Raw genomic sequence first — 27,865 nt, forward strand, 5'->3', positions numbered from 1 at the left:
GTAGGCGTGGCTTAATAGTTGACCTCCGTCATGTAAGGCGGCGCTGGTTGACCTAGACCACGAGGCATACACTGGGGAATTCGTGGGGTCGGCTACTCAGCGACAAGCGTTTTGTAGGGGAGGAATCCACTACAATACTCCCCCTTCCCTCCAGGCGGTGTAGGAGACTTGTTGTCTGCAGGGTTGCATGGCACATGTGAGGCAGAACGGGCGGTGCATGCCACATGTAGGACATAACGGCGAGGGCGTGGATGAGCCGGCCGCTAGGGGGGAGGGCAACTCTGCCTAGATACACGAGATCTGTGGGAGAAAAGAGGGAGAAGGAGGGTTGTGGAGGAGATGAATGTTGTGCTTCCCTCGCGACAGGTACAGAGTCCTCAGATGCACCTGCTGGGGTGTGTGGGCCTGGGTCAGGAGCAGGGGCTGTGTCAGCAGGAAGAAGGTCCATGACAGCAGCAGGGTGCATGACAGCAGCAGGGTCCACGACAGCAGCAGGGTGCAGGACAGTAGCAGGGGGTACCTGAGGGAAAAAAAAAAGGGTGTGTGGGGCCGCACTCAGGCGCATGGGCCGCGTCGGGAGCAGGGGCTGCCAGGCAGGAGCGGAGGAGGGTCCGCATCAGGAGGAGGGTCCAGGACAGTGGCAGGGGGTACTGCTGGGCCGGGGGCGGCGTCTGAGGCAGGACGGGTATGTTGGGGTCGGTAGGACGTGGTGCTTGGGGCAGGAAGAGGAGCGGCTGTCTACTTAGAGTAGCAGAGCTGCTCTAGGGTGTCTAACCTGCGGTGTAGAGACAGTAGCTGTAGAGCCGATGAGAGCTGCCTCTGTGTGGATAAGCCAGTCTTCCATGTTGCTTGAAGACTGGGAGAGTGATCGGTTTCTCCTCTATCCTGTGTGAGTGCGAATCTCCGGGGTCACCAATTGTGGGGTACGTGATGTTGGTTCACACTCAGGATGGGATGGAGAAAGGAAACTCTCAATGTGCTCTCTGCATACATGTTGCATTGGATGTACAATGCAGCTTGGTGCTGGGAAGTGGCAGCGTGGTTACAAGCGTGATGTGGAGAGAGCTGGTTGGTGAGGGTGCTCAGAGGGGGACCAGCTTGTGGGTCGCCATGCTCGCTGGCGAGAGCAAGGGCCGCCAGGCAGGAGTGGAGGAGGAGGTGTTGCTTACTGCGGCTGTACCTAGAAGAAGAGGTAGGTCGATACGATACGAAGTCTTTAGTTAAGAGGTGAAAGAAGATTATTAGGGGTTGAAGGAAAAGTGGTGAAACTGAAATACAGTAGGAGTAGAAAGAATCTGGGCTCAACCAGATCGCTTCATCTTTCTTATTGGTGTTTTGTCTTTGTTCTGCTCCCTTGGGTCGTCAGACCTTTGTATTAATATTGGTTTATTTATATAATGCTGCTTATTATTATTATTTTTATTATTGTTGGAGTTAGTGAGCCCGCCCAGGTCCTTGTGTAACTGGGAGGGTAGTCACATTTTTTTTTTTTTTTTTTGAGGTGTTAGTTAAGTGTTAGTTGTGTTAGTCTAAAGGTATTAGGAATCTTAGGAATCTTGAGTATAGAGACAGGTTAAAGCATCTTAATTTGCACTCCCTCGAGAGACGTAGAGCGAGGGGCGACCTGATAGAGGTGTATAAGTGGAAGACAGGGCTAAACAAAGGGGACATTACAAAGGTACTCAAATTATCCAACCAGGAGCGAACTCGTAGCAATGGTTTTAAATTAGACAAATTTAGATTTAGGCGTGAAATAGGTAAACACTGGTTTGGAAACAGAGTAGTGGATGAATGGAACAAGTTACCAAATATCATCATTAACTCGAATACGCTGAATTGCTTCAAACATAGGTTGGATGCTCATATGAGCAATAGGGGTTGGGTGTAAACGGGACTGCCCAGTATGGGCCAATAGGCCCGCTGCAGTTTCCTCCATTCTTATGTTCTTATGTTCTTACACTGTATGGAGAGGCCTGCCAGGTTCTTAGTGGAGCTGGTTGGTCACTCTCATCTTTATTCCTCTAGTAATGTTTTATGTAGAAATGTGTATATTGAGGCAGGAGGTGGTTCAATTACTTCTTCCTGGCTGATATAGCTGGGAGGGTAATCACATTATTATTATTATTATTATTATTATTATTATTTTTTTTTTTTTTTTTTTTTTTTTTTTTTTTTTTTTTTTTTTTTTTTTTTTTTTTTTTCTAAGATGTTAGTTCAATGTTAAATGTTAAATGTTAAATGTTAGTTATGTTAGTCTAAAGGTACACTGTATGGAGAGGCCTGCCAGGTTCTTGTGGAGCTGGTAGGTCACTCTCATCTTTTATTCTCTCTATTAATGTTTTATATGTATATTGGGGCAGGAGATGGTTCAATTACTTTCTTCCTGGCTGATTTAAACCAACTGTGTTCTTGGAATTCTTCGTTGTCTATATTATTTATCCAGTTTTGATATGTTTCTGTGTTAAGTTCAGTCACTTTTTTCCAAATATTTACAGCTTTGTTGTGTATATTCTACATTGATTGCTAAGAGGTTTGCTCTCTTGTGTAGCTGTTCATTATTGATGTGGTCTGTATATTTTATGTTATATATAAATCTGAGGGCTATATTTTGTACTGTTTGTAACCTTTTAATGCACGTTTTACTAAGGGTGTTCAATGGGATGGGTGGGTAGTCCATAATTGATTTGACAAGGGCAATATAAATCTTTCTTTTGTTATTAATGCTAAGGTTCTTAAAGCGTTTTATTTTTGATAATCTTATTCTTGCCTGTCGTTCTTTATCTTTTAAGTATGTTATATATCCTCTTTTTGTTAGTTTTAATCCAAGCATCCTACCTTCAGTGTCGTATGGGTATAGTTCCTGGTCGACTATTACTGGACTTGTTTTAATCTTGGCTATTGGTATTATCTTGAATTTGTTCTTATTTGTCCTGATTTTCCATTTTTTCTCAAAATCATTTATGTTTTTTATCGCTCTTACCGTGTAGAGTGCCATAAATTGAGTTGATTTTCCTGGGTATGATACTATTTGAGTAATATCATCAGCAAACATTACATATTCGCTAAAGGGGGTAGGTTGAGGTGTGTCTGAAGTATAAATTGTATATAGTGTTGGAGAAAGGCATCCTCCTTGAGGTACTCCACTCTCAAGATTAAACATAGTTCCCATAAAGTTTCCAATTTGAATTTGTACTCTCCTATCATCTAAATAGTTACACAATATTCTTAGCAAGTATTCGTAGGTCACCACGAGGTCAGGTCTTATATAGCGGAGGTAGGCGTGGCTTAATAGTTGACCTTTGTCATGTAAGGCGGCGCTGGTTGACCTAGACCATGAGGCATACACTGGGGAATTCGCGGGGTCGGCTACTCAGCGACAAGCGTTTGTAGGGGAGGAATCCACTACAAGCTCTTTCAAGACCAAATTTAACCAACTCAAATACATTCAGGAGCCAGTGCATGCCTCTGAAGGGGTCTTGAATAAAGACGAAAGCTAAGGTGCTCCAGTGTTTCCCTTTTCCTGTGTGATTTTATCTAGATTTATCCTGTCCACTTTTCCATTGTGGATCTACATGATATATATATATATATATATATATATATATATATATATATATATATATATATATATATATATATATATATATATATATATATATATATATATATATATATATATATGCAAGTAAATCACTGTAGGTGCGCGTGATCTAGGTATATGCTGATAACTACAAGGAAAGAAGAAAACATGGAGTTCCCAAGCGCTTTCGTGTAATTCACATCTTGAGGGGTGAGTACAGGTGTTTTCTTCTTTCCTTGAGGTTATCAGCATATACCTACAGTAGATCACGCGCACCTACAGTGTGAGAGGCGCACCCCGCTGCGTGTGTCAGCTGGCGAAGGTAAACAACAAACAGACGACTCAGAGATGGCGGCTGTCATTGCCAAGCCCATCTTGTTCCTCGAGGAAAATCAATGTATGACTTACATATTGTATCTTATGATTGTTAATTATTGTAGTTATTGGATAAAGTTAATGTGTGTTTATGTGGTAGTGTTTTAAGAAGAGTGATGTTCGTTATTTAGGTGTTCTGTGCGTTATGTTGTGATTTGGTGACAGACTTACAGACGTAAACAAGCATCCATTATTGTAATAATATTTGCAGCAAATTTTCGTTTAGGTCTTTCAATTTTACATATTCTTTAAGACAAAAAGGGGTAAATATTTAGAAGTTGCCAACACCTTATATATTGAGTCTTATATAGGGAGAAGGCTAACACCAGAAGTTGTTCGATTTCGTTTTTTTTTCCATATGTTCTTATCATTATGTTGAGTATTTTAAAAGAGGCGACAGTTTTTCTTTTAATTATAATTTTTTTTTTTTTTAGTTTTTCTTATCTACGATCATAAATTACCCTTAGTGGGCAGGGCATGAAGTAGAGGGAAGTTGCTAGGTAAACGGGGTAAAGCATGGTAAAAAGTTGATCATATTATACTAAAATGAGGTCTCTACATGCCTTATACTTGAAGACATTGGTAAATTTCCATTCGTCACCCTGTATGTGTTTTTAAGAAAAAAGTATGTTTTTCTGATAATTTAGACAATGAAGTTTCACAAATGACCTAAACTTACCTAACCTAACCAGAGGGCTCTGGCCCCTTGGATCCCCAGGTACATGACTTAAATGTCATTTGTGAGGGAAACGTCGTAGAAGAAAAGTGGGCTAATACAACTGGTGACCGTCAGCGGTTCAGTAATTATTTTTTTTTTTTTACAGTTTTGTAGGCTGATTACTTTCATTCTATTCATTTTCTGGAGCAAATGCAGTTTTCGAGATATAGGCGAATTGAGATTGCATCTTAGCATCTTACAGTCGTCATCTGCAGTGATGTGGCCAATGTAAAAATGTACCGTGGCCATCAGTGTTTTGGTAAATATGTGGGACGTGGCCGTCAGCCATTCGGTAATTATGAGGGTGTTCTTAGACACAGTTTTGTATGCTGATTACTTTGTTCTATTCATTTTATTGTATAATTTTATTTTTTTACGGGGGATTAACCCACCTGGGCACTGGTCACTGACCCACATCGGGTCCTGGGGGGCGAAAATGTAATAATAGTAATAATAATAATAATTATAATAAAAATAATAATTCAGATGAGTAAAATTTAAAAAAAAATACAAAAATAAAAATAATAGAATAATAATGATAACTAATAATAATAATTACACTGCAATAATAATAATAATAAAGAACCATAAAGAAATAAAATAAAAAAAGATCAAGAGTGAGAAACAATATATGTATGTTGTATTGTCAATGTTAAGGGATACAATTGAGACCCTGCAATTGTGTGTAAATGAGGCAGAAAGTCAGATCAGCAACCTGGGACTTGGTCACAATTTTCGGAATGCCTTTTGGCAGCAGGGTCTACCATTAGACAACACATTATGTTTCCAATATCTTCCCAGGCAGTAGTACCTCCCTGTTTGGAAGCTGCTTATCTACCTACTACAGTACCTACAAAATGTCATGGTGTAATTTTACGTTTCTTGTGGATTGAGCTGGTCAGTTGTAAACAGACTGAGCAGACGGCAACATGCACTGACTTTGCAGATTTTTCGGAGGAGTATTTACAGTAAATAATTAATTTCTTGGTATTATTGCATAAGTCACCCAGTACAGAGTTGGTTAAGATATAGGTTAGGTTTGGTTAGGTTAGCACAGGATTTCAGCCATTTTTTAAAAAATTCTGGCACAATACACTATACCCTTATAAAATCAGTGAAACCTGGGTATTTTTAATCCCATTTTCAATGAAAAACAGCGGATGGTAATTATCCGAATAATTACCAGTGCCTCAGAATTGTCTGAACTATTGAATGCACATACCAAATTTCCTGAACCCTGTACTGGGTGACTTAAGCAATAATACCAAGAAATTAATTATTTACTGTAAATACTCCTCCGAAAAATCTGCAAAGTCAGTGCATGTTGCCGTCTGCTCAGTTTGTTTACAACTGACCCGCTCAATCCACAAGAAACGTAAAATTACACCATGACATTTCAACAACTTTGTTTTCATTGGTACCAGGTATCAAATTAAGTATTTTCTGTTTAATATGATGGGGGATCTGCCCCTCCTGGCTAGGAAGTTAAGTCAGATGAGGTATAGGTTTCTTTGGTTGGTTAGGTCAGGTTGTATTAGGTTCTAGTAAATACTGTGTTGTCTCTTTTAAAATACTTACTTTATTGATGAGAACATCTGTGAAAAAATTTAATGTAAATGAACAACTCCTGGTGTTAACCATCTCCCGGATTACCAACAAAACAAGCTTGGCTTCACTTGCATCAGCATTTTATAGCTTAATATGAAGATCGTTTGATACAGTATAATCTTTGGTAAAGATTCGTTTATGCACCAACGCTATTTTTAATGAAAAACATATTTTTCTGATGTTTTTTTGTGCTTTCTTCAAAAACTACCTTCATTTCCTTGGGAAACTAGTAGTTTTGAAGAAAATTACAGTTTTGAAATTCCCCCAAAACTACTAGTTTTCCATGGAGACAAAGGTCAAATTTGGCAGAAAGCTGTCTGCGAGGGGAACAGAGCTTACTCAGCTGTGAAAGGCGTGTGGCACATGGCATATTTTTTTTCCCTCCCCAAAAAAATTTATGCGATTTTCATCAAAATAATAATTTTCCAGGAGGGTTGGAGGTTAGTTGAGGATTGTAAATAGATAGTGTGTCCTAGGAGGCAAGTGCATTAAACGAATCTTAACCTAATCTCTTAACAAACAACTTACACAAACATCTTCTTTGTGGTGAAATTTTTGCACTAATGAGGGAATGATGGATGAGGGTGACAGATGGATGCCACTGATATTTTTTTTTGGACTATTATGAGAATATTTTCATTTATACAATGTAAGTTCACGAGGAGAGAAGAAAATCATCCATGTGAGCTTAGGTACTGGATACTGTGTAGTAAACAGACTACCATTACACATCTGCTCTTTTACCATGAAGTTTGTATAAAACCAACCAAACCTAACTTCTGTAATAGTTAAGACTAATTGCACTCTTTAATTACCTACCGTACAACATTTCACCACAAGGGATAAATGCTTTCTTACCTCATGTAATTGACAAAATGCATGAGCAATACGTTTTGTGTAATAATTTTTACACTTTTACGTCTCATCTGCGGAGAGGTCTCCAAAATTTACCAGCCATGGCCACCAAGTTTGTTATAAATCTTGGCAATGGTTCTTTTCATATATTTTTTTTTTAGAATACAGGAAAACGATACAATTTAACTAGTAGTTAAGGCTTGGTTGGGTTTCATAGATTAGGTTCTGTAGTTAGTTTGATTCATCTTATGCGCTATAAATTATCGGTCCGACTAATTACCCAAATGTAGCAAAATGTAGCCGCAAGGAAGTCAAATAATGGTCCTACATGAATAAATCGGACTGCTAATCACTTCTCGACTAGTATTTGGTGTCACAAAGTCACAAAAAATTGGAAATCTTACTTTAATCTGAGTTAATAGATCGCGTGCATGTACCGAGGGAGCGAGTAATTACTCAAATGTACCCAAATGTACCCAAATGTAGCCGCAATGAAGTCAAATGATGGTCCTACAAGCGTAAATCGGGCTGTGAATCACTTCTCGATTATTATTTGGTGTCATAAAGTCACAAAAAATTGGTAAACTTAATTTAATCTGAGTTGTGTTGTGTTAGGTTAGGTACATGCACTCGATATATTAACTCAGATTAAATTAAGTTTACCAATTTTTTGTGACTTCGTGACACCAAATACCAGTCGAGAAGTGATTGGCAGTCCGATTTATTCATGTAGGACCATTATTTGACTTCATTGCGGCTACATTTGGGTACATTTGGGTAATTAGTCGGACCCATAAATTATTGATAATCCCTCTTGGCCACTCCTGGCAACTGCTAACATTCATGAAGTAACAGATACTGTTAATATCTATGGTAAAGATTTGTTAGTGACCATAATAGAAAATTAATAACCAAAATAGGTTTTTCTTTTGTTTTTCATGGTGATTTTAAAGTATAACCTTTACTTTCATCACTGATGTAATTTTATGGAGATGCAACAGTGATTTGCAGAAAGTGGGTGGGGCTTTGAGGATGAGGGGAAATTTGGGGTTAAAACGTGAAAAAGTCTCCAGTCAAACCTTTGAGAACCTGATTTCACCTATAATAAGTCCTAATGTCACAAAAAAAACTTGCCTTATTTAACCGATGTAGTAACATTAAGTGATTCTCTTCTTTTTTGTGTGTGTTTTCAGTGTTTTCATCACAAGGAAGCCATAACGTGAATGTACAATATAGGTCTAGATGAAATTCTCTCAAGAGTAAAAGTACTATCCTCTGATTAGTCAAAGGTGATCATGATAAGCTCACATGAATGAGAATTGAATATAATATCCAGCGAATATGCCTTTGGTAAACTTAATATCCATTAGTGTTGTTGTAACCTGATCCTCTCTATATCATGTACCTACAGAAGAAGTAAACACTTTCTTCAAATCACTATTGTATCTCCATAAAACTGTTCACACACAATCACTTTATGCTCCTCTATCGGTTAAATAAGGTAAGATTTGGTAAAAATGTGTATTTTAGGTCAGGAGAGGTTACCTGGTAGGTCAGGTTCTCAAAGGTTTGATTGGTGTTTAATTAGTGTTTAACCCCACATTTTCCTTCATCTTCAAAGCTCTGTCCACTTTGTAAGAAACCACTGTCATGTTAGATTGTGATTACAAGAGTACTGTACTGTGCTGGTTCACACCAATAATATCCACTTTCTATATGCATGGGTATTACTTGTTCCTATGAATTAGCAATAAGGTGCTGTTTCCCTTTTCCATCTTTATTTCTTGTCTGGTTGTTTTACTCTCTTGAAAACAAGCTGTTTTACCTTCTAAATTTAATATATTTGACATCTTCATTTTATATTACAGTACTGTACTGTACTCATTCACTCACTCTTTACAAGTAATGGTGTCAGTATATTTTTGCATATTTTAGGATTTTGCATATGCCCTGTACTGTACTGTGTTGGTGGTACAGCAGTAATTCTTGTGTCTCTCACCAGTATGTCAAGGGTTTGAGTCTCGCTTGGCCCAGACACACATGAAAAGGTTGTTATCCAGTGTGACCTTACCAAACATCGCAGGTTTCCCGGACTCCGGTTTCCTTCTGTACTAACACTGGATAAAACAATCGCCCAATTGGGCAGTAAGCTGATAAGTGATGAAAATGAAAAAAAAAATAATTATTTCCAGATTCCAACTTTGAGTGGATTGGTGAGAGTGAAGATGGGTCACTACTGTGTCGCTGGGAGGAGGAGGTGCTGGTGCGGGGTCCTGTAGATGGCTCAGCTGGAGATGGAGGGCCTGAGGGGGCAACAAGCTCCCTTGCCTTTGCTACACAGATTGCCATATCTACTCCAGACCTCCACTCTGCCCAGGTTAACCCAAATTTTATATTCTAAATATAGTTTTCTTATTGTTAATATTATTATTCATATAGAATATGTACACTCATGAAAAGATTATTCTGCACCTTTATTGGGTTATACAAAATGACACACCGGACCAAGAAATCTGATAACACTCATCACGGCTTCTGTCGCAGTGATCATTGTGGATGGTTTCAGAGCCAAGGGTGCAGAGTAATTTGTTTAGAGAGTGTACAGTACCGTAGTTCTCTTTATTCATGTGGTACAGTGGAGTTTTGACAATTCACAGGTTCTGGTACATAACATCACAAATTATTATGAAATCGCAAATTGCAGATTAATTGATTTAAATGGAAATAATTAGTTTGATTCGAGAGGTAAAGAAGGACGTACGCATAAGCTGTTCCAAAACTGTTTTACTAAACATCATGCATAATGCATAAAAAATACAGTCACACATACTGGTAGAAATTGTACAAAAAGTAGTTCTGTATTACAAAAAAAAACTGCTTTCCTTCTCATAATTTCATGCGGGTTATGCCAATACACCAACATGGAGACATTGTGGCGCCAGGCTGGCTGTGACCACTCTGTGTCAACAAAGAACCAGGAATTTAATACTGTATCACACAATAACTCATCTGGGGTTGAGTGTGGATATTTTTTTTATGTTACTTTACAATAATGTTTTATTAGCGACACCAAATTAATCTAAATAATACAGTATACAGTAAACCCTTGTTGTTTGCAGGGGTTAGGTTCAAAGAAATGGCGTGAATTGGCAAAACCGTGAATAGCAACTTATACAGTGGGGTATGCTATAACGAACGGATCCTACTACGAATATTCCTATAACGAACGGTTTTACCTATAAAATTGAGACTGCTATAACGAACGAAACTCCTACAACGAACATTATTTAAAAAAAAAAATTTTTTTTTTTTTTTTTTTTTACTAATTTATTGTTTTTTTATTACAAATATTAATGATATTCTTTATTTCAGGGGTTTAGATGCATATTTATGCACTTTTTTACAATTTTTACAATTTGATATTACATTTTTCAGTGTTAAGTGGTTGTATTTGGTGGCCTGGAACGGATTAATCCTATAACGAACGAATGCTATAACGAACAAGGTTCTAGAACCAATTAGATTCATTATAGCATACCCCACTGTACTACCTTAGTGCACTACTGTATACCTATACCAAACAACTGACCAGCCACAGCAGCACTCATCCCCTCCTTTAACTTATCTAATAATAAAACTTTCTTTGTCAGGGTCATCACTGACTTCTGCCTTTTACATTTCACTCCACTAGCACTGAAGCTAAGCAGCCCTTTAAGGGCCATTTCACACAGAAACACTAAAGTTTTGAGAGTACAACACGGGGTGCTGCATGGGGTGACTAGTTGTGCTGCAGGAAAAGGCTCACAAGCTAGCCATCATCTACTTACAGCGAATCATCCAAATTGCGAATCGCAAACCCGCGAATGGCAAGGGTCTTCTGTATATATATCAGACTTTTTCCAAAATCATAAGGATTTGTTCTGTCAGTAGCTCTTGTCTGATGAGAGCCAGATTCTGAAATACTGGAGCCCAAAATTGTAGCAGTTTACTGGATGACAAATACTACTAATGTAAGATGAGAATTATCCATTTCATATAAATAGTCAGTGTTTATAGTACTGTAGGTGCCAATAACAGAACAACATGATCAATATTATTTTATTTTAAGTACCGTATTGAATACTTGAAAGTACAGTAGTTATTAATGACTGAACTGTTGTGACATGAACTAATTTATAATTTAGGCACCTAATGTTTGGGAATAGCTGATATGTTTCTCATACTGGGACATAAAGAAATAATAATTTCCCCAAAGATTTTATGAAGATTTTCCATATTACACACTGCTTTCAAAACTACAAGTGTTGTGTTTGGTACAGATAGGTAAATTAGAATATAATCTATTAACCTTGTATGATATGCACTGTAGTGGGATTCAGGTTTTCCAGACTACCAACAGTGGCTTCAGTAGTTCCTCTAAATTAAAACAGCATGCAACTCTTTTCTCCATAACAGGTCTTATACACATTTGATAAGGTTGTACCTGTGGTCCAAGCCACAGTCAATGCTTCCAGGACTCTGCTAGGTAAATCTTGGTATTTGGTAACCCTTCCCTTGTAGCTGTTTGTTGCTGTTTTGTTTTCTCTAGTGTGCTGCTTTTCATTTGAGTGTAAATGTGTAATGACTGCAACAGGAATATTGACTTAGCTGAATAAAATAATCAACTTGTAAAAAATAAATTTTTCAAAGGCCAAGTGAGTTTTGCAAGAAACCTGTGAGATGTACTATTGCCAAGTACAGGAACACCTTGCTATTCACAACCCCGATACTGTATTTGTAATCTCGCTTATCCGCAATTGATATTTTAACATCCCTATTTGATATTTGGCAAGCATACCCCACTTACTCGCAAATGAAAAATTATGATACCCTACAGTAATATTTCAAACTGGGCAAGCTGGCCGCACCTCTCATATTCCGATGTAAGGCCCACTTCACATGAGCATTATTTTTATTTAGTGCATATGGATCCACATGGCTTAGAAATTAATTTAGTTCAATGGGTCTGTTCGCATGGAGCACATTTTTTCTTTTCTTTTGTTCATTAGTACGTACAGTATAATTTTTATTTACTCGTCATATTCACTGGTACAGTACTACAGTACAGTACAGTACAGTTAGTATGTATATACTCGTGACCCTGGTCCCTAATAGTCTCGGATAATGAGGAGTGTACAGTACATTATATAAAAAAAATATATGTTGTGAAAGTTGTCAGCTGGGAACACATTGCCCCAATAGTATTTGCAAATTCATTATTCACATTGTGATAACGGGTATTTCTGTATTGTATCTCATAGGTAGAATGTGCAATTGCTTTTAAGGTGTACAATGCTTAACAGTTGGGACACTTTCTTAGTGGACAGAATGGTTATAAGGGGTGAATGCATTATTGCCTTCCCACCCAACAAATTTGTACATCATCATGTAACAACCATTTTCCACACTTGAGCGGGTTAGGCATGGTTACGTGATGACAGCTTTCAATGCTGCATGGTTTCTTGTGGTCTCTGTTGTCTAGTTCTTACAACCTCTCCCTCTTCCAGTTGGGCTAAGCAGATCAGAAACAGTAAGTAATATTAATTTGCCTGAACCTTCTCAGACTACCCAGAACAACGTACTCTAGTGTGTTGCTATTGTTTTAAATTTTAACCCACATGTCTTTTGTCTATTAAATGATGTGTTCAGTGTCAAATCCATTTCTGAAAGTTGACAATTGTTGATGTGCTGAATTTTACAAAAAAAGGATTGGATTCTTTGCCGACTTTCACATTTACATAAAGTACCTGTATACAGTATTTGTTCTATTATTTGCTGGGCACAATCTGATTGTGCTTGACTTAGGCAATCAGATTGGAGGATGAAGAATCAGTTACTCGGTGATGATTCAGAGCTCAATCTTTCCTCTGAATAAACTCTGGATTGGGTCAAGATTTAGTGTCCCACTGACAAACATTATACAGTACTGTACAGTAGTACATCTTATGGGTAACAGCAGGTTCTGTCTGTGAGAAGGTAGGGAGTGGTATGTCTAATACTTCTCTTGCTCACCACCTCAATCAAGCAATTGGGTTTCTTAATTTACATACATATAATTTTTTTTTTTTTTTGGCATTTAGATATGGTATTATGAAAGAAGTACATGTACTTGTCTTTCTTCATATTGATGAAATTAGAATAAATGAAACAATTTGAGAAAAGGTCATTGAAATCTACTTATTTTCTGTCAAGCTAAAGTGGGGAAATAATTTTTTATAAATGGCCAAATTGGAAGTGTTTCTGTATATAAAAGTCAAGGTTTTTTTTAACATTTTCAAGATCTGAAGATGAATTATACATTACAGTATACAGTATTTACTTTATGTAAGGAGAAGTATTTAATTTTTTTTTTGGGGATTAGCCCACCCGGGCACAGGTCACCGACCCACATCGGGGCCTGGGGGGCGAAAATGTAATAGTAATAATAATATAATTATATTAATAATAATAATATTTATTCATAATAAATAAATTTTAAAATAAAATACTAAATTAATAATGATAATAATACTGTAATCATAATAACATTGTAATAATAATAATAATAATAAATAAATACAAAAATCTAAAAAAGATCAAAAGTGAGAAACAATATACAGTACAGGGGGTATGTACTGTATGTTGTGTTGTCAAAGTAAGAGAAACAATTTAGACCCTGCAATTGTGTGTAAATGAGGCAGAAAGTCAGATCAGCAACCTGGGACTTGGTCACAATTTTTTGTGATGCCATATGGCAGCAGGGTCTACCATTAGACAACACATTATGCTTCCAATATCTTCCCAGGTGGTAGTACCTCCCTGTTTGGTAGCTGCCTACTACCTAGATCTATATTGTATTATATTTTTTGTGTTCAGAGTGTAGGTAAGTGCGCCTAAGGTAGTCTTGCTGTGTTGTGCTATGGTCACTTTTACGTCTTTTGTTTGCTTGTGTGTTTACTTTTTGCCTTGAAATCTTTTTATCTTTCTTGGTCTTATTTTTTTAGAATGTTTTATGACATCAGTAACAGTGTATCAAAAAAATTTCCTCATTGAATTGTACCATTGAGTGTCATTACTAAGACTTCCTCTTACAAAAGTTGAGGATATGAGCAAGTATGTGTAGGTGTTTGTGTCTTAACCTGTTTCTGTTGCTTTCATTACTTGTTTTTGCATTAGTTTCCCTCTATCATTTATCTTTCCTTCTTTGTTGTGTCTGTACCCCCTGCTCCACAGCATACAGACATGAAAGAGGTGTCAAGTTGATAAGTAATTAGTTACAGATAAGTTGTGTGTCCTTTTTTTGTGCTTTACTGTATAGCATTGTATATTTGTATATATTATTGATACAAGGTGTATCATTGTATTGCTTCTCCATTACGAATTTTTAACATCTTGATAGATATACAAGTTTTATTTAATTCCATATAAAGTAATGCATACCGGTAGTTCATAAGTATTTGTAAGTAGTGTTGGTATCACCTCACAATGTTGCAGGTTTTGTGACTCGTCGCAGTGTGAACGAGGGTAATAAATATGCAGCTTACGTGGCAGAAATTTCACCCCAGGGAGGCGTTTTTTCACTGAACATTGATTGTTCCAGACAGATACTCGTAAGTAACCTTTTAGTTCATAAAAATTTCCTACCAGACAGCAAATGAGACCACTCATAATTTTAGTCTTTGTTGATACCTAAAGATTACCCCCCTCCCCCAGATACAGTAGTTTCAGGCTGGTTATGCTGGGGGAGGGGGGGTGGCGTCAGGTGAGCTCTGGTGGGCTGATCTTCATGTGATTCATGAAAGCAAAAATTTCGAATGGTCTCGTTTCTAGCCTCAATACACCACAGTTCACTGTTTCATTCCTCCTGTACCTCTCCCTAGATATAGGCAGTCCCCAACTTAAGAACACCTGCACTTCATGAATGGGATCCCAATACATTCATCACAAAATCTCTAAATTACAATCCCATTTTCTCATTACTCTATATTGTTTAATATCACTTTGTTTTCAGTGTTTACTTTATTTGTTAGGTATGGGGTATTATTGTTTGTTTGTATGGATAGGGTTGTGCTTTAACCTAAGCTAAGCTATGGAATTAACAATGTTCTGACTTATGAAAAAATCCACTTTCGAACAGGGTCCAGGAACATAATCCATTGGTAAGTCAAGGAATGCCTGTAGTATTCATAATCTTACATTTATTTAAGTTTTCTCTTTTTGTTATTTTTTATATTTCTTTGTTTAATTTTTGTAATGTTTTTTATTATATTTGTTCAGGACTTTCACCATATAGTTAATAATGTATTCCAACTTTCTGATGTACAGTCTTTGTGCCTCGGAGAAGAATAAATTTCTTAAAAGTAATACAGTATACATAATTTTAAGCTACATATCCTCAAGTGTCAACAGTTCTCAACATAATTGGGCTCATAAATTATTGACATGATCAAATACACATAAATCCTCAACATGATTGGACATATAAGTTGTCAAAGTGATTGCACACATATGAATTCTAGATGTGATTGGACTCAGAAATTATTGACATAATCGGACACATAAATTCTTGATGTTATCAGAAACACATGAATTCTTGACAAGGTGTAAGGGGGTTTAATTTATGCAATGCCTAGTTATGCATTAGATACATAATCTGCCTTATACATTGACTAACTAAATTTCACACAAAAAATAATCTTTAATTTTTACTCTATATACAGTATGTATAGGTAGTATTTCATGTTCTGAATAAGGCGAGGAAACATTAGTTTTATTGTTAATTTTTTTCAGCTTGAATTCCTCCACACAGAAGAAAGTGGAAAGCCACAAGACAGCTGGATTGCCAAACTTCTTGTCTTTGTGCACAGAGAATGTGAGTACAATACTATATACAGGTGATGAAGATACTGTACTGGAAATAAGCATCTGATGGCTCTGTTGGCTTTCCTTGGTCAAATTGCTTTACTGTTTATTAATGTTGTACAGTATACCAGCACCGACTAGTTACAGGTGCTTACTTTGGAAACTACTTTATTGTTATCTGTACAATGTGAATATCAAGTTCTTTGTGTTAAGGATGTTGTCAAGTTACTGAGGGCTTGAAACAATTACAGGTTTTCATGATTTTTTTTTATTGAAACATAAACATAATAAAAGAAAGCAAAATCCAACAGGAACAAAATAACAACCAATGCAAATACTGAAACACTGAAATGCCACAAAGGTGCCCCACAACACTGAGTTACCAACCTGATAATAAGCTGCCCAGACTAACAGTCAACATTTAAATTAAGTAGGTGAAGTCCACTTGGCTTGGAGGGGTGGATGATGGTAACAGTGAGGTTCACTTTAGCCTGGGAGAGGTATATGAGGGTAACAGTGAAGACAAACTTGACCATCATGAGTAGATAGCAGTAGCAGTGAATTTCTCAACACTTGAGGGGTAGGTAGAGACAGTGGTGGGGCTTGAGTCAGCCAGCATGAGTCACTCATCTGACCTTAGGATGCCTCTCTGCAGTCTGCCCAGCCCTTGATTAAAGTAGAGTACTTAACCCCTTGTGTACTGGTTCCTTTCTGGGCTGAATAAAATGGTCTGGCATTAGCCAAATTAAATTTTAAAAGTGGCACAATCATCTGTCAGCCTGCCAACAATAATCTCATTCAATGGATAATACATAACTTCAAAATAAGTAACACCCTACACCAAAATCCACTTACAAAATTAGGAAGAGGAGTCCTCACCTGGAAGATGCCTGTGAATAGACTGACCACACACCTGACCAGTTAGCCCAAGTAAACCACCACAAACCAAATGAAGCCCTGAACCCAACTCAAAAGGAACAAGATGTCAGTAGCGAGTTCACATGACTCAAACAAATTTTTTCATAGTGTTAAACAAAGTAAAATATTTTGTTAGTATACCGTACTTCAAAAACTATTTCAACACTATGAAAGAATAAAAAAACAACAAGTGAAGGGAAAATACATGTGTGTGTGTGCGTGTGCATGCTAGTGATTAATGCCACCTTGCCTTATAGAGGGACGGGGAAGAGGTGAAAAGATTTTGGGAGAAGGAATCCATATTACGAGACTGTTCGTCACAACTGGACTGGTAATAAAAAAACTTTAGATAATGTCTCCTGTAACTTAACAAAGTATCATGCTGGAGGCACAGTAGTAGTAATCCAGAAGTCCTGTGCTAAAGCTTCTCATGCATTCATCTCTGTAAATTCTCAACTTAAAAAAATTGGGTCAAATATACAGATAAGTAGGTACACTCGCAACAAAAAGTATCGGTGCATACTGTAGTGTGAACAATTTGAGACCAGTGACGATAGGTTTTGGGAAAGGTGAGGTGTTCCAGCCGTATGTTGGCAGCCCTGTAATCCTGCTGAGCTGCATCACAAGCAGATACTATGGCCTGATCAAGTGAAACAAACCGTTATAAATAAGGTCGGGAAGTGATAAATAGACAGTATGAAATATGAGGAGCTCCCTGTTAACAAAATTATTTGTGATACTTGTGAATATTGCCACATTAATTTATGCTACCAAATAAACCACTCAACCTGGTCGTCCTGAGGGGTGGTGCAGCGTGGACGGCCGCTCCGAGACCTGTCGTCTGTAGCACCAGTTTCGAGGTACCGCCTAATCCATAGTGCAGAGGTGTTCTTGTGGACACCAACCCGCCGGCTAATATCTGTGACGCCGAACCCTTAGTTATGAAGGGCAATAATAGCTCCTCGTGTTCCCTCTGATGTTTCCATGTCGTCTGGCATGTGTAGATCTCTACTGCTTCATATTGCCTCCGTTTTATACCCACGTTCACCGAGACCAAACCCTCGCTCATCATTCAGTCGACACAAAGCAACAATCCGAAAAGAGGAAACAAACTCACTGATTGTCAGCCATGTGGCAACACCTAGTGGAGGGGGGGGATTATGAGGATACACTTACCAACCTTCCCGACATATCACAGTGTATACGTATCGTTTCGGAAGTCGTCGATCTCACCCTGCACCGATACTTTTTGGTGCAAGTGTACCTGTAGCTGTGTATTCTATAAAATCGTAAAACAAGTTCACATTGATTTAGCATGTATAGACGGTGCAAGTAGATATTGTACAGAGACAGTGCCGGCAAAAACGGGTAAGAAGGTAAGTTGACAGACCACGAAAGTCACTATAAACTTATTTACGCTAGGGTCCTTTATTAAACATTTATCAACCTTAGGGCAAAATAATTTCATTTGGTGTTTCACTGTTGCTTCATATCAGCCATCAGCTGCACTTCATCCTCAACACTCACTCTACATCATGCTCTCTGCTCAGTCATGTACCCCATCCATCCTTCACCCCCATCCCTCCATCTCATTCCATCCTTTACCCCATCCTTCAATCTCATTCCATCCTTCACCTCAACCTTTCATCCTTTGCCCCATCATTCCTTCCTTTACGTTCATTCCATCCTTCACTCCATCCTTGCATCTTATTCTTTTTTTTCCTCTTCCTTCCATCAGCCTCTAATTATCACATCCTTTATTTACCAGTCTCTCTCTTCCCACTTTCTCTGTCTGTTCACATCTAGATATACCCTGATCCACTCCTTGTCCAGCATACGTCCCACATCCACATCTTCTTTGTGTAGTTCCCTGTTCACACCACATATTGTTCTCACATCTCCTTGTCTCTGTAGTTCCTCTTCACACCACATATTGTTCTCAACTATATACATTTTTTCCCCTAATTGGCTTCTTCCCTTTTCACCCAGAGTCCATGTTCCACACACCCATATAATGATGTTGGCTCAGTGATTCCCCTGTACATTCTTTGTTTCCTTTGGGTATGATTTTCTCCTTATATTTTTATCAGTGCATTTATTACTTTGTCTCAATGTTTCATATGCTGACACTTCGCAGGTATCTTAAACACTTCATATTCATTTCCTGTTGTTGTACATGTACTTCATTACTTACCAATATTTTCATTCACTTGTTTTTATTTTCAATTTTTTCCACTAAATTTTGGCATTCCATTAGATACTACTGTGTACTGAAATATAGAATTATGTGAAGATTAGTCACCCCATGTTAATTCACCTGATGATTAAACACTCTAATGCTAACCTAACGGAACCACACCTAATCTAACCTAGCCTAATCTGAACCCCCAGTTAGTTTAAAAGATTGTTTTAATCATCAGGTGAAATAAACTGGGTACATAATCTATCTGTGTTCTAAAACATCATATTCTGTGCAGACTATGTCAATTTCTATTAAGTAGGGGACTGAAGAAACTGCTAGAGCCAGTGTTATGTGTTTTACGTATTCTGATATATTTAATGACTGTGTTGCAGCCATCGCCATCTATTCATTTCCTCTGAGCCTGAAAGACGGACCATCGTGGGTTGTTGATGACCAGCCCCTCACAGAGTCAGTTGTGCGGTCATTTGTGTGGGCTCAGTGGGAACCTCGACACAACCACCTCTATTACCTACACTACCGCCCTCCCCCTGAAGCTGGTCTAACCCTTGGGTCAAGTAAGTCTTGTCTCCTTTGTCTCGGATTTTTAATGTTTTTATGGCTTATCCCGATCACCTGAAGACTCACCCCCGGCATATTTCACCTGACAATTAAACACCCTAATGCTACTTGAGGGGTTAGGTGAGGTTAGAGTATATTAAGTTAGGTTATGCCATTATGTTCGGTTTGGTTAGGTAAGGTTATATTTATATTATATTAGGTTAGGTTTGGTTAAGTTATATTACAGTATGTTAGGTTATCTTATGTGAGGTTAGTGAATGTTAGGTTTGGTTAGATTAGGTTAGGTTAGATTACAAAGAGAGACTATGAAATCAAAATAACAAGAGAATCCAAGGCAAATCCCAAGGGATTTTTCCAGGTATACAGAACAAAGGTCAAGGACAAAGTTGGGAAAATCTTGTCTAACAAATCTGCTGACGTTTTTTAGGAAAGTCTTCGAGGTAGTAGATAATGACGAAAATTACTATGTTATTTACTTAGACTTTAGCAAAGCATTTGACAGAGTACCGCATCAGAGGCTTCTGAGAAAAATTAAGGCTCATGGTATCGAGGGGAAAGTTTAAATTGGATAAAATCATGGCTCACCGATAGAACACAGAGGGTCAGCGTAGATGGTGTTAAATCTGAATGGGGCCGTGTAACCAGTGGGGTTCCCCAGGGGTCAGTACTAGGCCCACTCTTGTTCATAATCTACATAAACGATCTAGATACTGGGATCAGCAGTGACATAAGCAAGTTTGCGGATGACACCAAAATAGGGCGGCAGATTAATTCAGGGCAGGGTGCAAATGCATTACAAGAGGATCTAAATAAACTGCAGGGGTGGTCTGAAAAATGGCAAATGAAATTCAACATCAGCAAGTGCAGCATACTTAATATTGGAAGAACAAATACTGACAATGTATACAGCCATAACAACATCAACGTAGAGAAGTCGACTTGTGAAAGAGACCTAGGGGTACTTGTAAGCCCGGACCTACGGCCTAGAAAACAGTGCGTTAATGTTTGAAATAAGGCAAACAGAGTATTGGGCTTTATATCTAGAAGTGTAAGTAATAAGAGTGCAGAGGTCTTATTGCAACTATATCTTGCGCTAGTCAGGCCGCACCTCGATTATGCGGTTCAGTTCTGGTGCCCTTATTATAGAATGGATATCAATTCACTAGAGTCGGTGCAGTGAAGAATGACGAAAATGATTCCGGGACTTAGAAACCTTCCAAATCAGGATAGGTTAAAGAAACTAAACTTGCATTCCCTAGAAAGACGAAGAGTGCGGGGAGATATGATAGAAGTATTTAAGTGGGTGAAAGGAATCAATAAAGGGGATATAAATATACCGGTAGTTCCTATAATATCCGAGCAGGATAGGACTCGAAGCAACGGATTTAAGTTGGATAAGTTTAGGTTTAGGAGGGAGATAGGAAGGAACTGGTTCACAAATAGGGTGGTGGACGAGTGGAACAAGCTTAGCAACTTTGTAGTAAGTGCTGGAACACTGGAAAGTTTCAAAAGGAGACTAGATAGATTCATGGATGATAGGGAGTGGCAGTAACTCTCGACAGGAGCTGCCATGCACAGGCCAACCGGCCTATTGCAGACTCCTTATTTTCTTATGTTCTTATGTTTTGTTAGATTACATTCAGTTTGGTTACATTATGTTAGGTTGTAAGATTAGGTGAGGCTGTTAGATAAGTTATGGAAAAACATCCAATGCTTTGATTTACAACAAAATCACTAAATGAAAAAAGACAAGAAAATCAACAATAATGAAAAAACATTACAGTATGCTAAAATAATGCATTTTTCCAATAACTTATTACAGGTATATTATTCTCTAACACTCATACTATTATTAAGTCCACAAATAAGCTTTCATTGTGTTACTATGGTATTGTCTTATAATCTCCATATAACTTAGTCTTCAAACTCACTAAAGACATGTGCAGTACTGTACTGTATCTTAGACTCATCTCCACCACACAGTCACTTGATTGTCCAATTTTTCCTCAGAAACTTTCTTGTGATACAGTATGTAGAAAATTAAATAAAACAAAATTATTTGTCTTCTTATACTTCATATGCTAATGAATTATGTATAGTAAATGTGGAATTTGATTGTGAACAAAAATTTTGGGGTGTGGATATTGCCAGCAATCACAGGAGAGAGCAAGTAGAGTATCAGGTGAGACAGGTCATATGCTTGGCTGTCTGGCATACTGTACAGCCATATTGTGCATTAGTGCGTGCTGACATATTCTTGGTCCAGTTTTTGCTGAATTTTCACTTTTTTTATTTTTGTTTTACATTTAGCTCCCTTTAGTAGTACTAAAGTAATTTCTATCACTTATATGTTTTATTTAGAATTTATATTATGGTTTTTCACCAACTCGTTCAGTATTCATTTGTCTAATATTAGTTTTTATCATTTATCAGGTGAATCAGAGGAAGATGCTCTGAGACCACGAGCAATGTTGTCAGCTTTACAGTTTCATCCTAACAAACCTCATGAAACTGTGGTAGGTGATACTTACTGGTCCTGTTTCACTAATGTTTCAGTAATATCTTGTGAATACTTACTGGTGTTACTATTATAAATACAAAATTAATATAAAATGCTGATAAACAAGCAAAAACAAAAACAATATACAGTAAGGAATATTCTCACAAGTGTAAAGTAACGGCCTACATGGTAAGTCAAATTAAGGCTAAAGCAAACTCACACTCCCTGTATCTCCTCTTCCAGCATTCAAAACCATACACCTACCTTACCTACCTACCTTATATTATTAACAGTTGAGCTATTTAATTTGTTTTTTATACAATCTAGATGAAAATTCCTGCTAAGCCATTAAGAAAAAGCTCAATGAAAGTTTAATACAACCACCATGCATAGACACTGGCTACTTGGCTGCCTCAACACTCGCCAGTCACCATAGCAATGCCCCCACCCCACACACACCCTGCTCCTTCTCGCTCCCCCAGCTCAGCCTCGTAACTCATACACAAAGAAATGTTTTTATCCTATATGTGTTTGCCCTTATGATAGCTATTTCATTTACTTTATTTTCACAATATGTATGTAGGATTGTGTGTGCATGTAATTGATTAAAAAAAAAGTTACATACTTCTACCCAAAATTACAAGTTGAAAATAAACATAACACCTCATAGCTCAGTAAGGTTAGCTTATAGTGAGCATGTCCCGAGTAGCTGTTGTTCACAGTAAACAGCCCACAAAAAGTTTATTAAGTTTAACCCCTTAAAAATACTAAGTTCGATCCCTTACTTTTTGCATAAAAATTTGATCATAAACAATTCATATTGTTCTAAAGTATATATTATATACTGTACACATGCACATCATCCACTTTATCTCATACTGCACAAGGTCATCCATGCCACATACACGTACGTCGGGAGTCGGGAACCTTAAAAAATCTTCTCTGTGGCTCTGAAAGCTTCTAGAACCTTACCTACATCTATTACATCAATTCCAACTAAACTGTTTTTAATAAAAAGAAAAGAACAAATAATAACGACAATTAAAAAAAATAACATCATTAATTAAACAGTAAACTCATCTTGACCGTACATAAAATTATTTTAATTATCTCTTATTTGAACAATACCTTGGTAGGTTTAGTTCAACCCCCCTCCCCGGGCATTTTTCTGGGTACGTCACTGATCTATTAAAACAGTTTAGTAGTTATTAATTAATGATTGATTAGTGATTGAGTAGTTAAAGTCTGTTATAGGTTAAGTGTTTTACATATTTAGTGTACAGTAGTTTGAGACACTGATACTTGGTTAATAAATTACTGTTCTCTCTATCTTATGTCTTAATATGACAAAAAAACACTTGTTCAGCTAAATGTTCACTCTTGTTCTGCAAAATGTTTATTCTTCAACTGAATGTTCACACTTTTGTTCTGCTAAATGTTCACTTTGTTCAACTAATTGTTCACTCTCTTGTTTTGCTTAATGTTTACTCCTCACTCTTGTTCAACTTAATGTTCACTCTGTTATTAAGCTTAATGTTCACTCTCGTTAAGCTTACTGTTCACTCTTCACTCTTGTTCAACTTAATGTTTACTTTTATTTGGCTTAATGTTCACTCTTTACTCTTGTTTTGCTAAATGTTCACTCACTTTTTTCAGCTAAATATTCTTTTGTTCAGTTAAACATTCACGCTAGTACAGCAAAATTTTCATTCTTGTTCAGCTAAACATTCACTCTTTTATTGTTAATTGTTCACTCTCTTGTCCAGCTGAATTTTCACCCTTGTTCAGCTAAATGTTCCACTGGAGCTGTCTGGGCTTGAACACTCCCCGCTGGACCTCAGTGGTGACTACCGGGACCAAGGGTTACTCCACACAGCAGGAGATGCCTGGCTCGACCTACGTGTTGTGACCTCCTCCTCGGGTGCTGTCTGCATCTGTCACCATTACATATATAAGGTTAAGCCCTGTTATCCAGCCTCATATAGAGCACCTGAAGTTTGTGAGATGAAGATTAGTTTGCATTATGTAGCTAATATGAACAATGGACAATTTTGTAATTTAGAAACACCTCAAATGACATTACTGTCAAGTCTACATATCATGACTTAGCAGAAGGCTGCTACATTAAAGGTCACAGACTTAAGTTAAAGAAGCCACATATACAAAAAATTTTTAGAGCCAAATTTTTTGGAATGAGAGTTGTGAATGCTTGGAATAACCTGCAAGAGAGTGTGATGACAACACCAAGTGTTAGCTTATTTAAGACCAGACTTGACCAACACTGGCTTATGTTCTGGTATATTCAAGAGCTCAAACATGCCCAGTGCATGCTAACAGTGTGTAACAGAGAAATGACCAATCAATTAGAGAGCTGACCAGTAGCAAAGAGGATAAATTAAAATAAAATTTAAATTTGAAATTATCTTCTCTGCTAATAGCAATATTTATTATTATATAACATGCAAAGTTTTTTCTAAAGTCTTGAACTTTGTATCACTGAAATTGAGATTTAATGATAAGATATTAAGAATGTATATGCACTACCTTAAATCATAACTGTGAGAGGTTGGAGTCATAGACCATGTTTTCTATAGACTTTATTATAACAGCGTCAGCTGGGCACTGGCCATCAGGCGCTGCCAAGGACAAGCCCCCCCACTCAACATGGGAAAACATATCGTACGATGGTACACTCTTACATCTCCCCCCCAAGTTAAAAGGAAATGACAATGCACCTTTGAACTAACAAAAGGAAAACAATGCATTCATAAAAACAACAATAATGCAGGAAAAACGAGTCAAACAAAGGAAAAAAAAACAAAAACAAAACAAAAACAAAAAAAACCTCTAAACTGATTTTACATCACATACACTACACCACGTAGTCCGTCAACCAGCCCGGAGGCCTACGGCCTCTCCTGGGCCTGGCCGCGCTCGACTGGGGAGGGGCCGTGGGTGCGGAGGAGGGCGCGGGTATGGAGGGCACAGCAGAAGGGGGCCCAGGAGGCACAGCTTGGTGCACCACCGGAGTAGTAGGCACAGGTGTGGAGCCGTTTCGCAAGTGGCGTCTGTTTCGGATGGACACCCTGCCACTGCCACCCAACCTGACGGCATACTGCCTGTGAGGGCGGGCTTCCACCACTATGCCTGTCCTGTCCCAGAGCTTGGTAGCTGCGTCCTGCACACGCACCTGCGTGCCCACGACTAGGGGAGCCAGCTGGCGGGATACCTCCCTCCGCGACAGGACCCCATCCTGTGTTTCGGCCAAGCGCACCTCCCTCATACGAAGTGCCCGCCGCCAGTGCTGGTCCACCTTATAGTGCTGTCTGGCCACGGGAACGCCGTCACGGAGCTGGCGGCCGGTGGCAAGTTGGGCGGGCGACTTGTTCACCCCCCGCAGAGGCGTGTTCAGGTACTGGAGGAGGGCCTGGGATGTCCTATCGCAGTCCAGGCTACCCCCGGGCCCAGTATTATCCCTGAGGAGCCTCTTGGCAGCCTTGACCCCAGCCTCTGCCCTGCCATTGGACTGGGGGAAGTGGGCCGACGAGAGGCGCACCTCGACCCCCCATGACTTGAGGAAATCTGTCATCTCAAGGCTGGCAAGGTTGGTACCTCCATCTGTGGAGATCTGCTCAGGTACCCCCCACCTCGTGAAGTAGGCCCGCAGACTGGCGATGATTTTTCCAGAGGTGGCCTCGTTGGGGAAGTGGGCGATCTCCAGCCAACCTGTCAGTCGGTCAGCATATGCTAGGTACGTGCGGCCCTGCAGGTGGAACAAATCGGCCACCACTTGTTGAAAGGGATAGTCTGGCGCTGGGGTCAGAACCAACGACTCCGGAGGCTGGGAAGGGGCGTGGGTCTCGCAAGCAGCACACCGGGACCGATGATACTGCAGGTCACCCTCCATGCCAGGCCAATAGACAGACTGCCGGGCCCGCCTGAGCATTGAGTCGAGGCCCTGGTGCCCCACATGCAGGTTAACGGCGACCCGGTGGCGGAGGGAGTCGGGGATGACAAGGCGCACGCAGCCCTGGTCAAAGGTGTAGGTGACCAAACCCCTGACCACAGCCAACCTGTCCCTCACCGAGAAGTACGGGCGCAGACAGGCCACCTCCTGTGACTTGTGGGGGTGCCAGTCGCCCGCCAGCACCCTCGACACTAGAATCTGGTACACTGGGTCGTCCGCAGCCGCTTTGCACACTGTGTCTTCGTCCATAGTGATGCACCCATCCTGATCCAGTGCTGCGATTGTGACTGCACACACTGCAGCGCACAGGTCCTCCTCTTGGTCCATGTCCTCCGCATCAGGCGCCGCCCTGAGGGAGGGGAAGCGGGATAGGGCGTCAGCTGCACAGTTCCGCTTCCCTGGCAAGTATTTGACCGTGAATCGGTACTGCAGGGTCTTCTCCTTGAGCCTGAACAGGCGCGGATTCGCCACATCCGTGAAGGCTCTGTCCCCTAGCAAGCCAACTAAGGGGCGGTGGTCCGTCACCAGAATGAGGTTCGGGCAGCCAAGGAGGAACAGCCTGGCCTTGCGCAGGCACCACACCACAGCCAGGGCCTCCCCTTCTACTGCAGCATAACCGGCCTCGGCCGTGCTCAGATGTCGGCTACCACACAGAGCCAACCGCCACCCTCCTCTGCAGCAGAAGGGCGTCTCTGGAGAGGCACAGGCACAGTATTGTTGCAGGACGACGAAGCCGATGCCCTCCCTGCTCCAATCAGTGACAGCTGCCGTAGGCCTGGATTTGTCGTAGTACACCAAGCCGTCTCTGGCCAACTGACAGATGGTGTCCTGGGCCTGGCGAAACTTGAGCCGCAGCTGGTCGTCCCAATACACCTGCTTGCCCACTGGCTTCTTGAGGAGCTCACGGAAGGGCTCCATCACAGGTGCAGTGGCAAGGAAGGGAGCCAACTGATTAACCAGGCCATGCCAGGACCTGATGTCAGTGATTGATGGCTGATCCGGCATGGGGAAGTCCTTGATGGCTGACAGACGTTGGGCAGTGGGCTGGTACAGGTCCCACCCCAGGAGGAAACCCACAAACTCAGCTTCTCTCCTGCAGAACAAGAACTTTTCTGGTTTCAGCGTGATACCTGTGCGAGCGCAGGTCTCCAGAAAATCGTAAGTGTGCCAGAACGCCCCCTTCACACTGGAGTCATAGAGGAGAGTGTCATCCACGCACTTGTACTTGCGGGGCACATCCTGAATAGCGTCGTCAAACCTCTTGGTGTAAGCATCTGACGCTGAGCAATGTCCCATGGGCGTCCTGCAGTATCGAAAACGTCCCCACGGCGTGATGAATGTGGTCAGGCGTCTACTCTCCTCCTCCAACTCCACTTGATGAAATCCCCAAAAGGCGTCGGCGACGGTTTTGAACGAGTGCACTGGCACCCCAGACACCATGTCGAATGGTGCAGGTGTGTGGTGCGTCTCCCTCAGACAGCTTGCATTGAGGCGTTGGAAGTCCACAGTGCGCCTGGGCTGACCGTTTTTCTTGGCCACCACGACCATCCTGGCGCACCACTCCGTAGCCTCACCAGCAGGCACTGGCTGGATGACGCCTCTCCTGACGTCCTCCTCCAACTGGGCCTTCACCTCCGCTTCCCAGTGTTTCGGAACGGGAGCGGGTGTGTGACAGGCATAGGGGGTCGTGCCGGGCGTCAGGT

The 27,865-nt window shown here is 39.8% G+C and overlaps 1 protein-coding gene across 1 annotated transcript in view; it reads left to right on the plus strand.

Moving 5' to 3' along the window:
* Positions 1-3,846: 3,846 nt before the first annotated feature.
* LOC121872919 (protein pigeon-like) overlaps positions 3,847-27,865 on the plus strand; it is a 44,620-nt gene continuing 20,601 nt past the window's right edge. The window contains exons 1-8 of the mRNA XM_042376034.1: positions 3,847-3,977; positions 9,329-9,513; positions 11,592-11,661; positions 14,649-14,764; positions 15,945-16,026; positions 19,509-19,691; positions 22,129-22,211; positions 23,984-24,151. Coding sequence (XP_042231968.1) covers positions 3,929-3,977; positions 9,329-9,513; positions 11,592-11,661; positions 14,649-14,764; positions 15,945-16,026; positions 19,509-19,691; positions 22,129-22,211; positions 23,984-24,151 — 936 coding nt within the window. The 5' untranslated portion in view covers positions 3,847-3,928. The remainder of the gene's footprint in view (positions 3,978-9,328; positions 9,514-11,591; positions 11,662-14,648; positions 14,765-15,944; positions 16,027-19,508; positions 19,692-22,128; positions 22,212-23,983; positions 24,152-27,865) is intronic.

The sequence above is a fragment of the Homarus americanus genome, unplaced genomic scaffold (assembly GCF_018991925.1).
Source record: "Homarus americanus isolate GMGI-L3 unplaced genomic scaffold, GMGI_Hamer_2.0 scaffold11022, whole genome shotgun sequence".
Classification (NCBI taxonomy): domain Eukaryota; kingdom Metazoa; phylum Arthropoda; class Malacostraca; order Decapoda; family Nephropidae; genus Homarus; species Homarus americanus.